The following is a 14,311-nucleotide window of genomic DNA, read 5'->3' as shown; positions in this document are numbered from 1 at the left end:
CAGGGATCCGGAAGCATCGCACCAGGCGATGCGCCGGACCCCAGGAGGAGGGCAGCCCGCCACCGGCCGGCGCCCGACACCTCCCCCCCCCGAACCATGCCAGGAACAACACTCCGCGAACGCAAAAAAGAAAAGTCCGAGTATCGGACCAAATACTCGTGGGCCGGAAGGAGCGCCAGTGGCGGAAAACCCGTAGGGAATCCGCCCAGGCCCCCCCAGACTACCGCGTACATCATCCACCCACTCCCAGAGAAAGTGGGCAGATGCACAGGGGAAAGAGGAACTGCCGCCCGAGGGTCTCCTTTCGGTCAGCCGGCGGCCCACGTCCCCCCGGTCTTCCCCTGTAGATTCCCATAATAAAACCCGAAACAATAAGAAAGTAGCGGAATCCAACCAAAGTCCGAATTGTACCCTGACCCCGCGAGCCGAGAGGGGCACCAGTGGCAAAAACCCCATAGGAAATCCGCCCAAGTCCTCTCCCCAGACCACCGGGCCTAATATCATCCACCCACCTCCATGCCGGAAGTGGATGGATGCACAAGGGGAGGAGGAACCAACGTCCAAAGGCTACCTTCCGGTCTGGCCGGCGGCCTTCGTCCCCCCGATCCTCCCTGAGCAGACCGAACGCAGCCCGCCCCACCCAACCGATGCCCAGCCGGAAGCCCCAAGTCCACGCAAAGCGGACATCTAAAGACTCGGGCCGTGCAAAGGCCGGCCCGGTGGGATCTGTCACCACAGCAATAGCACCTATCGCTGCAGTCCACCGGGGCAGTGCACCGTGCCCAAACGTGTCCTACGTCCAAACAACGGTAACACCGCAGAGGACGGGCCTGTAGAGGCTCCATCCGAGCCCTACTCCAACCAACTGTGAGACCCTTCTTGAATACCCTCGAGGCAGCGCCTGCAGTACAGCTCGCCCAAGCGGACCCCGCCCCGGAGCCCAAACCCCTAATAGGGCCCACCTTAATATCTCCAATAGGACATCCCCCAACGGAGGAAATCGCGGACGCGATGTCCTCGCGAGTAGCCACGTCGTCCAGGCTTCCCACATGGAACTCCGTGTGTTTGGAAGGCCTGGAAACCCGCACCTTCTTCCAACCCAAAACTGTCCGTAGTCTTTTGACTAGCAAGTCAGCTTTCTTGGCCGATTCCCACAGGAGGCCTCCGGTAACTGCCCTCCTGAAGCGAAGGCCCTCAATCCCAATATCCGCGAGAGAGATATTCTCCCACGCGGGTTTTAATACCTCTGCATAAGTGACGGTCCCCCCCCCTCAAGAACCGTGATACCCATGGCTGCCCTTCTGGGAGGGGGCCGGTATCCTAATCTTCTTTGCCGGCATAGCCTGCACGGTCGCCGCCCTGTCCTCCCCCTCCAGGCTTCATACGCCTGGAAGCGGGGGGAACAGGAGTGGCCATATCCACCTTTGTCTTCCTCTTCCTCCCACCAGTCAGCAACTCCACCAGCCTCAGCTCCGCATTTTGCACCACCGGGAGAGGGGCGGTCCGCCGAGAGCCTTACCTTTAACCCTCGACAAAAGAGACATTTCCCCCCTTCTTAACAAGGGAGCGAATCTCCCTTGCAAGACCATCACATTTACGATCAAGGGCATCGACCCGAGAGATTAAGCCCGGGTCGGGCCCCCGAGTCGCAACTTTCCCGGGCACCTCCACCCTCGAGGTCACCTCGAAAGACTGACGGAGATTACGGTACTGCTGTGCTCGGGACCCCGAGTTTGCAAATACCCGTATCCAATGTTGCCATTAGACCCATGGGGGCAGGATTTGGCTATTTGGACACAGCTTTACACACTTTTGATCACCGAATTTCAAGATAAAATGCCGTAACCCGTGCCTGGGACAGTACACGTGGTTGAGAAAACCACGAAATCACATTATGATTGAACTCGACATACGTTCGGATATCAAATGTACGACAGGAAAGACATGCACTATAAAACAAATGCCAGTTACATTGACACTTCAACACGGCGAAGATATAAGTTCTGAATACAGGTTTGTATAATGATATGCTTTTTCGTTATATTTCTAAATGCACATTTTAAGAATTATTTTTAATTGGTTTATTATATTTATATAGGTTGGCCGGAATAGTAGCCTTTGCCTCAGGCCGTTATATTGCATACTGCCTGCGCCCCAGTGGGATTTGGCAAAGTTATGACGATTTGGCTAAGACTATCCGGACACGTGGTTCAAACATGGAAATCAACCCCCACCTCGCCGTGTATATACGTTGTTAGGGTTGGGAGTGAATGCCACTGTACTGCTCAATGAATAAAAATCGTATTATTAATAAAATTACTGTAATTTGAAATTAAAATTTCTATCTTGTGATACGATTGACACACACACACACACACACACACACACACACACACACACACACACACACACACACACACACACACACACACACACACACGCGCGCGCGCGCGCACACACGCACACACACACACACACACACACGCACACACGCACACACGCACACACGCACACACGCGAACACGCGCACACGCACACACGCGCACACGCGCACACGCGCACACGCGCACACGCACACACGCACACACGCACACACGCGCACACGCGCACACGCACACACGCACACACACACACACACACACACACACACACACACGTTATAAATAATTCAAACTCTAGAATTTTCATTTTTTTTATGAAAACAATTGTTACTGCAATTTGTAAAAATATGTTAAAATATATTATTGTAAAGATTATAGATTGTAGAGATGATAAAAATAAGGCACTGTAATACAAAAGAACGTTGAATGTACACATTATTTGTTACACACTTCGCATATAAAATTTGAACTCTAGACTTTTTAAATTATTTTTTTTTATGGAATCAATTTTTCACAGTAGATATTTTTTACTTTGTAGATATAGAGCATATGTTAAAAAGGCAGTGTAATAAATCACACTTTTATAGCTCTTCTGCATACAAAAATACACGTTTACGTATTATAGCGCCCATTTGCAACGTTCCGACTTAGGTATTATTCATTCGGTTAAAAAGTTACATGAAACTAGTTTCATGGAACTTAATTTAAAAGGTGATATTGAATGTATATGGATGCGAGAGACATATAGTCCAGTCATTTTAGGTTTTTTGTGCAAAAAAATTAGAAACTACTTTTTTTAATCGCTTTATATTTCGTTGTTTTAAATAACATATTAAAAATATAGAACGATATCAGGTGTGCTAAAAAAGTTGTTCAAGGTCAAAGGTCACAAAAATCAGTTTTTTTGCGGAAATCTCGTTTTGTATGGTTCGGAGGTCAATTAAGGTGGTTACAAAAAAGAAAGATCATGAAATTCTGTACAAAAATGATTCTATTCACTTTTCACGTACGATGAACCGTTTGCGAAATACAAAGTGACGAATGTGTACGTCGAGCGTTGTATCTATTTCCGCACCACCTTTGAGGTAAGATACAAGTCGCGTTTTTTTTACATGGTGTCCCCAGTAGGCCTGATCCATGTCAAATGTAAAAAAATTATGTTTCATTATCTTCGTTATCTTTATCATTTAAAAAAATTAATTATTAATTTTTATTTTTTCATTTTTTCTATTTTTTTTATTTTTTTTCATTTAATCTTTATCTTCATCATTTAAAAAAATTACGTTTTATCATCTTCTTCATGAATGTCATGTATTTCTATTTCATCAATAGGTTCTTCTAGTTCTACATCTTCGTTATCTTTATCATCTTCACTCGTGTTTGTTAATAAAAGATCAGTAGGATCAATCTCATCATACTCAGTGGAATAATTATCGGACGTATTATTAATAGTATTATATAATATATAAATAGTATTAAGAATACTGTCCGGCGCAGGTGGTAACAACGTTGTAATGGACTCCAAAATATTGTTATTTAAGATCCAGCCCCATTGTTGTGGATCTATATCTTTTCCCAGCCATGTTTGGACCTGATAATATACACGGTACAGGTTGAGCTGCTGCAGTTGTAGGTGGAAGCGATTGTAATTTTACAGCAGTATTGAATGTACTCGATTTCGCAAAACTCAAGTATCAATAGTTATCAAGAGATGTTTCCGACTTAGGAGCTCCATACATCGCCAAAATTATCCGTACTCCATTCTCAAATATAAGTTGTTGAGGGTAATTTTTTTGTTGAAAAACTTCTGCAGCTTGAGATAAATCAGGAAAATTTTCAAAGATGATCACTGTTTTAAGTTTTCTTTTATAAAATAGAGCAGCAGTGGTATCACATCCGGTTATTGCATGTAGCAATAAAATATGTTGCTTACAATGAGGATATTTGTCAAAGCTTAAAGAATTATAAAATTGCGTCTTGACCTTTTCCTTGCCTGGTTTCATGAAAAATAATTGTTGCTGTAAATGACTATGCCTTATGAGAAGAACCAAAAGATCAATGTTCTCGCCTACTACGACAGTGGTGTTAACGATTGATTCTTCCATTGCTGTTTCAATAATTAACACATCTGCATCATCACGAGCTTGTTTTGTTGCGATGTTGACGTTTTTGAATGTGTCCATGAGCATTGAAATCAATTTTTTTTTATAGGCGCTTTACGCGCCTTGTATCTTACCTCAAAGGTGGTGCGGAAATGGATACAACGCTCGATGTACACATTCGTCAATTTGTATTTCACAAACGGTTAATTGTACGTAAAAAATAAATAGAACCATTTTTGTACAGAATTTCATGATCTTTCTTTTTTGTAACCACCTTAATTGACCTCCGAGCCATACAAAACAAGATTTTCGCAAAAAGCTGATTTTCGTGACCTTTGACCTTGAATAACTTTTTTAGCACACCCGATATCGTTCTCTATTTTTAATATGTTATTTAAAACAACGAAATAAAGGGATTAAAAAAAGGGTAGTTTCTAATTTTTTGCACAGAAGCCATATTTTCGTCTAAAATGACTGGACTAATAGCTGGAATTTTTGGAACAAATATTTCTGAAGATGCTTTGCGATTTTGGACAAAATCAGACCACATTCTATATTCGCGCAATGTAGCCAAAATTGGCTTTTCCTTGAATTTAGATATTGATTCAGTCAGTAAAAAACAGTATTACTGAACGTGAAATCCAATTCTGCACCTCTGCTGATGCGCTTTGTCCAAATATCAAATACAACCGGTATGTATATCTACTCGATCTATATACTAGCCCATATACTACGTTTACGCAAACGTTACTTCTGTAGTAACTTACGATAATTCACTCCGCGTAAACGACCACACACCCCGTTTACGCGGAGAAATTATCGTAAGTTACTACAGAAGTAACGCTCGCGTAAACGTAGTAATATTCTGAATTCAGTTTTATCATAAATGCGCGCATTTATTTCTGATTTTATAGTACGTGAACTATATGCTAAATGTGTGCATTTATCGACAAAAGTACTTTCGAAATATGGGCCGAAACATATTTTCCCGGCCAACTCACACTACATATTCTACCCGGCAGCTAGACGATATACAGTTTTTCGCTTTTTTAAGCGAAACCGTGATCCAATAAACGTTTAAATTAGTTTATTCGGGACCAACAAACGATTCCACGTCAATTAAATCCGTTTTGAAACAAAACCTGTAAAGAATTCTACATTTATCGGCTATATTAACACTAAAAATTATTTTCGTGTTTACATAAAACCTATTAACTAACAAATGTTTAAATTAGTCTAACAATCACCTACAAACGACTAATTTATACTTCCTTTAGCACTGACACAAACTTGCATTATAAGTATATTATATACACGTTTCAAATTCGCGTACTTTTCGTTTTGCGCATATGGCCACAGAGCATGCGCATGTGGCCACGGAGCTCTGACGGAGCACATACAGTTTTTCACTTTTTTAAGCGAAACCGTGATCCAACAAACGTTTTAATTAGTTTATTCGGGACCAACAAACGATTCCGCATCGATTAGACCGTTTTTTAATTAAAAATGAGTTTTTTCCGGCTAACTTAACGCTAATTTTTTTTTATTACAAAAAAATTACGAACTAACAAACGTTGTAATTAGGCCAACAATCACCAACAAACGACCAACAAACAATTAAAAAAAAAAAAAAAACAAGCACAGTAACAACTGTGCCGCAATTAACACGTAGAACTACGTCTATTAGAATAGAACATATATGGAAGAGGCATTGAAACTAGACGTAGGGCTACGTCAACTGTCAGTTGTCGTAGTTCGACGTTGTTGGCACAAACTACGTTGTTGCTTGCGGCACAGTTTGTGCCAACAACGTCGAACTACGACAACTGACAGTTGACGTAGCCCTACGTCTAGTTTCAATGCCTCTTCCATATATGTTCTATTCTAATAGACGTAGTTCTACGTGTTAATTGCGGCACAGTTGTTACTGTGCTTGTTTTTTTTTTGTTTTTTTTTGTTTATTTTTTTTCGTTGGAAGAGAAAATCTTCGTTTCGCCCCTCTAAAAATGTTCTCCTGATACTTCGTCGATTTATTAAATTGCAAAAACATTTAGCTTACATCGAAATCTTTCAAAAACTATATAATAAAGTATATTTTCCTTTAATACTTTTCGAGAACAAACCCATATCGATAAATTAACCACGAAAACATTTAGCTTACATCGAGAGCTATCAAAAACTATATAATGAAGTATATTTTTCTTTAATACTTTTCGAGAAAAAGAAAACGTTGCATGAAAACGTTGCAAGAAAACGTTGCATGAAAACGTTGCAAGAAAACGTTGCAGTCATACCCCCATACCCCCCGAGAAAGACGTAGTTCTACGTCAAAAAATTAATAAAGTCGAAGTTGTCCGGCTAACTTCATTGCGGTTATAAAGAGTACTACCGGTCGGGCGTTCAGAGCAGCCAACAGTTGAGAGTAATATCAACAGTGAGGTGTTGCCACGTCTTCTTGTGTTGTTCGCTCGATATTTTTTCTTTTTATTTTTGTATTCAGCGTATTTATTTACCTTTTATAATAATATTTCATACTATTGCGTGATATTTTTGATCATATTTAACCGTTACTTTTTGTCTTTATCCAGATTATATATGTATGATTTTTGTTTCTAGCAGATGGATTTAGGCAAGATTTCCAGCCAAAAGTTTTGAACCTCTATTAAGAATATTTACAAATACGCTGCCAGTAATTATTAAAAATTGTTGAAATCACTCAGTAGGCGAGACCCGGGCTAAACCGTCAGTTTTTTTTCGGTGCCGATTTTTAACAACAAAATAAATAATTTTAGTTAAGGTGGTTCATGCATTTAGGTCAAATGTAGTTAGCCCGGAAAATGTGATATGAAATGAAAGATTAACGTTCCTAGAGTGTGTCTGTAAAATTTCGGATTTTTTAACCGATTGGTTCCGGAGATATATGTCCGTAAACTTTGCCAATTTAACGCGGGGGGGGGGTAGCCCCTCTTGCGAAAAACGAGGCTAAAGCGCTTATGCTGCAAAAATTACAATACTTCAAAAATAGATGAACGAACTAAAAACTGACGAAACGATGCAATAAACATTTTGCAAGATACTGGACGAAGCCCGAGTTCATTGACCGAACCATATAATAATAAAACGTAATTTTCGATTGACTAAATTGACAACACGGAACTGACGGCTGGACTCGAGCGGCATTAGCGACAGCTTGGCAACGTCGCATGTGTCAGCTGATGAGTATAGCGCATATCTCAAAACATTCAACGTTTACCATGTTCTGGACGCTGAATAAAGCAAAAGGTGAAATAAAAATATTCGTCTATTTCTGAATTAAAATTAGGTTGCATCAAGATCAATACAAGTTTCAATATAATGAGGTTATAAAATGTCCAAATAATTTTAACATGCATCATATTCACACGGCTCACAACTCTAGTAAAAGATGTGACTTTCGTCTCAATATTTTAATTACGTAGAGGTCGTATAACATTAAAGGTGTCATAAATAATAAATCTAATTATATGCTGATTTTTACGGACAAAAATCACACTTATTTATCACTAATAAGAATAGTTGCCTATTTGACTTGCAAGTACTACATGAACTACCTTAAATGTGGTATTGGTATACCACTGTAAAGAGTGAACCTTTAGCTACAAAATTTATATAGGAAATTTTTGTCTACGTCGCTTTGTTTAACCGGTATAGAGCAAAAACGACAACGGTGGAAAAATTGAAATCTCAAAAATACCGGGGCTAAACCGTCACCCCCCGGGGCAAATCCGTCACACTGCATTTTCAACACATATACGTACATCTAATCCTGAAAAATGATAGGATACATTTTAATAATTGTTTTTTAAAAGAAAAATATATAAATTTATTTAAAATTTTTATGCGAAACATTAAAAAATAATTGTTGTACCTATTCCATAAAACAATTTAGGCACGTGAATACAGATCCTGACAAGCGCACGCATGTGTTGTGTGCTCTACGCTCGCACGCAATGCACTGTTTTCCATATGCTCTGTTTACTGTCAATTTTTCTGAGTACACGCAGCACGTATTATCCAAGTCTTCGTCAGAATTCGACCGGTGCTGCTTCCTTGATTTCGATTTACGCCCACTGCTCTCATCGTTGTTCTTCTTCAACCAGTCGTTCGACGTGGTTCTCCGGACATCGAATTGTTTTGCGGCTGCGTAAGCGCTCATTTTATCTTTTCTCACCACAAAAACTGCCTTCTTGAGTTGCTTCTTGTCGACGGGAGTCGTTTTGCAACGATACGTGCGTACCACAAAAAAAACAGAATCACGCTTGAGGGAAACCTGAAATCGTCGTGAGCTGAAGTCGTGCGACCGGCGCGCCACAGTGACGAGATTGCCGGATTAGCCCCGGGTGCTTATTGACGGATTAGCCCCAAACACAAGTTTCAGGTTTGATCGCCCACGAAATATTATATTAGACATCAACGATAATGAAAAAACTACACTGGATTCGTGTTCAGCATGCATTACTCTTTATAATCACGTACCTCGAGATTTGAAGAGCAAATATTATTGCAGATATTACAAAATTTCCACGCGCAGAAAATTTCATTTTCACCTTCCAAAAACATGTTTGCTCTCGTAAAAATCATGACACGGCAGGTAACCTGCCGAAACTCCGTTGGTCACATGGGTACCATAAGCAGCGTTTACAATGTTAATAGCGAGTTCGCACAATATACAGGTTCCGAGATATTTGATTTGACGGATTTACCCCGTAGACGTTTTAGCCCCGGTCTCCCCTAATATTAATGTCCTTGTTATGATATGCAATAATAGTCAAATAATAGTTAAAGTATGCATACAACCGATATATGTATATTAGATTTCTCAGATTACTTTGCTTTTTGCTGAAAAGATATACGTAATACATTCTTAAACACTGTCCGTAGAAAAAGCCGCGTAAAGGCCGTGGCACATAGAAATACTTAAGCATTAAAACTGAAGCAGTAACCAAATCAGCCAATCACAGTCAAAAACTTAAGGCACGACTCTAAGCGGTACCGAATCCATACCGTTGATTTCCTTACTGCTTAAGTTTTATTGCTTAAGTTTTTTTTATGTGCCACGGCCCTAACTTGTAAATACCCCGCGTATCGTCACAATTATCGCCGCGTAAGGGCCAGCGCACGAACATTGCCGTAGCGTCTTACGCCTTACGTGAGAATCTTGCGTTACGCGACACGCAAGCCAATCTTGTGACTCTTGATCAGCATCACATAAACTATATTTATTTCCAAAGTTTCAGCCAATTTTACCGAAATCTAATTTCCATAAGAGTTGTGCGAAGTCCTTTACTAATGAAACAATTTAACTCACGTACTGTATTATTATTAAAAAATCGGTAAAAAATTTCATTAAGTACCTTTTTATATTTTATGTACTTGCATAATTATTTTTTTATAGTTTAATAATTAAATATCTTATACATTGTTATAGGTCATGACACACCACTCATTCGATTATCCAGATTTTAATGCCGAAATTCAATTAGTAAGATTAAACAGTCAACATTTTGTAAGCATCGATCCCGCGGAAATGTATTCAAAACCCGAAGTGAAGGATTTGACAATTTCTACGCGGAAATGCATATTTAGCGATGAGGCTGACAAAGTGTTATATGCAAATGTCAAAGAGAGAAATTTAACTTTCATTGAATACTCATATCACAATTGCCTTGCAGAATGTCGGGCTAGCATTACAAGAGCAAAATGTGGTTGCATCCCATATTACTTTCCACAAAACAGTAAGTAAGCAAATTATGTAAATGCAGGAATAGATAATTATTATTGTTCGATAACTTGTTCGCGTAGAAAAAAATAATTTTTTATTAAATATAAATTTTGTCTAATTTTTGGATAAATTAAAAACTTTATTTAATAAAGAACTAAAAGAGTTAAAATCGAAATATTTTCCAGTTTTATCGATGATCTGAATGTTATTTTTCGAGTAGTTTGCGAATAAAGATATCAAAGCATTTTCGGACATCGTCAATTGTCCTCAGTATGTATCTGTCAAATGATGTAGCGACAGACTTCTCTATACTATTAGATCGCTTCTATATAGAGGAGATCAGGAGGTCGATTCTGTATTTTGAGACGAGGTAAAAATTACAAAAGTAAACAAATTTACTAGATTTCGACAAATGAAATTGTAGATTCTCTATTGAATTTCCTCACTTTTGTAATTTTCACCTCGTCCCAAGATACAGAATCGACCCCCAGGGCAAACTCGACATGATTTTTTCAACAAAGGCAATTTTCAACAATTTATTTATTTTTTAATTGTAGGGAAGACCGGGGCTAGAAGTTCCGATCTTAAAACAACATAAAAAATTTTCATATCAACTTATCCATTGTTAAAATTATTCTAGTTTAAGGTTTTAAAGTTATTTGTTTTATATTATTATAGGTTTCTCGTAGAAAGTCATTTATTTGTGACAGGTCGGAGAGGAACTTCTTGCCCCGTTGTGGGATAAGTTGTTACTAAGAAAAAAATTATTGCCTTTTAAAAAATATTCTACTTTTAAATTGAATAAAGCAAAAGAATTGTTTTCATAGGTAAATTTTATTAAGGCAGTGTTTAATACACATGTATTTTTTTTATTCCAAAGTATAACAAAATAATCTTAATAATCTTAATAATCTTAATAATCTTAATAATCTTCAACTATTAAGAAGTCAACAATCATAAACATTATCTTTGAGATAGATCACATCTATAACAATAACCCATCAATCTGCTTTATACTAAATCTTTGTACTTCGTGAGACCAGTTTCTTTAATAACAGATTCAGCAGCTTTATGCATGAGTTTGACGAAAGTGGCGCCCCTTTCAGGGCTACTTTGACCAAGCACCGATTAACTTAATCATTGATTAGTCCATTGGAAATGACCAATCGCATTTGCTCACAAAGCAGATTGACAAATGCGATTGGTCATTTCCAATGGACTAATCAATGATTAAGTTAATCGGAGCTTGGTCGAAGTAGCCCTCAGTCTTTCTTTTGTAAGTTCGCATCCTAAAACAAAGTAAGAATTGATATAGACGAGCATCTCATTTAAGACGGGGTAACAACATGCCCCAAGTCACGGTAACAACTAACCCCAATTGACACATGTATCAACTTGATAACATTTTCTATTTATTTATTGAAGTAGGTTAATAAACGCTGCTACGTAATGTTGTTAGATAGTGTTCAACCCATAACACGATCTATTTAATATCTATAACATTAAATAATCAAAATAAACTAAAAAATAACAATCGGAAAATATTTACTTACTTGGTGCGCGACTAACTCCTTGCTTATAAGTAACGGTTGGCAAGGGCGCTACTAAAATGGCCGACACGGTGGCGTAATCGGCGAACGCATCGAAATATGCTTCAAGCATATCGCTTCCTCTTTTTATCTTAGAGTTAAGACCATTGGAACAACTTACCCCGGGACATTTAACCCCGAGCTCCCCTACACATTTAAAGAGTGTTCCTTCAGGTACAAAATTGCTTAAGGAACTTTTACTGTACGTCGCTTAGTTTTGCCCCCAGGAAAGGAAAGTGACGCAAAGACAAATTTTCAAATTAAAAAATGCCGGGGTAAACTCGACACTTTGCCTGATCGACACAATTTGATCTGGAGACGTGCGCACACATTTGTCATGGGCCATATAGCTGCATGACAAGCATTGTTTGTTATTGGGAGCCGATAAAACGGCGTCGACTTTGCCCCGGACGTCGATTTTCACTTTTGTCACTCCAAAAACATGAAAATTTTGAAAATATGCAAAAACAATTATCGGATTCGTCTAAAGCATTGAATTTCCCATCAAAATCACTTACCTGTAGATTCGCAAGAGTAAGCTCGATGTAAGAGTTCGATGAATGAGTAAAAATTTTCGAGAGATCAGAAAAATTACTTTTTCCTAACGCGAGCGTGAAATGGGCCGCTTTTCGCGCTTGTTTTGAGTGAGCAAAACGATCCATTTCTCCACTAGTTGAAAAATGGAGCTATTTCTCAACTAGTGGAGAAATGAAATTGTAAAACAAGCGCGAAAAACGGCATGTTTCACGCTCTTGTTAGAAAAAATAGTATAAACAACTCGTGGAAAGAGTGGTCGAGCCCAAATGAGTGTGATGGTCGCACTCGCTTCGCTCGTGCGACCAACTTCACACTCATTCAGAATCGACCACTTTTTCCATTAGTTGGAAAATATACTATTTCCTAACGCGAGCGTGAAATGGGCCGCTTTTCGCGCTTGTTTTGAGTGAGCAAGATGATCCATTTCGCAATAAATGACGTAAGCGTTGAGAAATGGAGCCATTTCTTAACTAGTGGAGAAATTAAATTGTAAAACAAGCGCAAAAAGCGGCCTGTTTCACGCTCTTGTTAGGAAAAACAGTATGAACAACTCGTGGGAAGAGTGGTCGAGCCCAAATGAGTGTAGTGATGGTCGCACTCGCTTCGCTCGTGCGACCAACTTTACACTCATTCAGAATCGACCACTTTTCCCACTAGTTGTACAATATACTATTTACCATCGAAAATGCTTATGTCCCCTTATGGAAAAATACACCCAACTTTTGGTGTTAACCGTTAAAAAAACACCATAAAAAAACCCTTAAAGTTGGGTGTGATTTCGGACCGCCAATTGAAGGTTAACCATCATTTGAAAGTTAAAAAGTCCTTTGTACCACTTTTTTCTCTGGCAAACAATCATCAAGATATCACAAGCTAAATATTGAAAAAGTTACAAAGTTTTCCTTGAATATCTCAAAAAGTATTGCAAATAAAAGAATTTTTCAAACAAAAGTTGTTCAAATTAATTAATAGAAAAAGATGGTACAATAAAAAATAGAGGTTTTTATTTAAAAAATTTGACTTATTGTTAGGCCCTATTGGGCTCAATACAGGCCCTGGATCCAAAATCCAATAAGATCGTCTATTGGCCTTCTTCAAACCTTTCAGCTTTTATCTGAAACACTTTTCCAATAAACCAAGCCGTCAATTGACACTTAACGAATATTAACACAATAACATTTAAATGACACTTAACGATAAAGGGATCATGGCGACACTGATTAAATCGACATAGAACATTAAAGGTTAACACCCTGTTAACACCAAACCAACATCTAACGATGAGGATCAATTTCCAACCTACACTAAACATTGAAGCTTAATCCCCAACCTACACTTAAGGCCATTGCACGTAACAAAGTTTTAGTTGTAATCGTAAGGCCGTAAGAAAATAGACCAATCACAGTCGATTATTCTTCTCGCGCTTGTAGAATAATCGAGTGTGATTGGTCTATTTTCTTACGGCCTTACGATTAAAACTAAAACTTTGTTACGTGCAATGGCCTTTATCATTGAGAATAAACTCCCAATATACACTTATCATTGAGGATTAAACCCACAACTTACCTAAACCTTAATGGTCAACACTCAATCTACACCTAAATTTAAGTGTTGACACTTAACTTTGATGACAAACAAATAAACTTACGCTCAAATTTGAGTGTTAACCATCAAAGTTGAGTGTACTTTTTCATAAGGGTCGCACTAGAAATTACACTGTAACTCAGAATATCACCAAATTCCGTTGACAACACTGGCACATAAAGACGTATTTACAGTAAGAAAGGCAAGTTTTTACGATAGATTTAAATTGACAAAAAGCTTATTGTTAGTGCCAAGTTTGCCCCGGTGTCGAGTTTCATTGCCCCGGTCTCCCCTACTACTAGATTTCCGTAGCCAGAACTGAAGCACCATTTTCTGAGAGGCATTTTATACCTATAC

The 14,311-nt window shown here is 38.8% G+C and overlaps 1 protein-coding gene across 3 annotated transcripts in view; it reads left to right on the top strand.

Annotated features, from left to right (window-relative positions):
- The window catches only part of LOC139814922 (sodium channel protein Nach), a 364,065-nt gene that overhangs the window by 227,919 nt on the left and 121,835 nt on the right, over positions 1-14,311 (top strand). For all 3 annotated transcript variants that reach the window (XM_071781444.1, XM_071781445.1, XM_071781446.1), the window contains one exon: positions 9,951-10,257. In XM_071781444.1, the coding sequence (XP_071637545.1) occupies positions 9,951-10,257 (307 nt within the window). The remainder of the gene's footprint in view (positions 1-9,950; positions 10,258-14,311) is intronic.

Source organism: Temnothorax longispinosus, chromosome 6, assembly GCF_030848805.1.
Source record: "Temnothorax longispinosus isolate EJ_2023e chromosome 6, Tlon_JGU_v1, whole genome shotgun sequence".
Lineage (NCBI taxonomy): Eukaryota > Metazoa > Arthropoda > Insecta > Hymenoptera > Formicidae > Temnothorax > Temnothorax longispinosus.
This window is presented reverse-complemented; position numbering and strand designations above follow the sequence as displayed.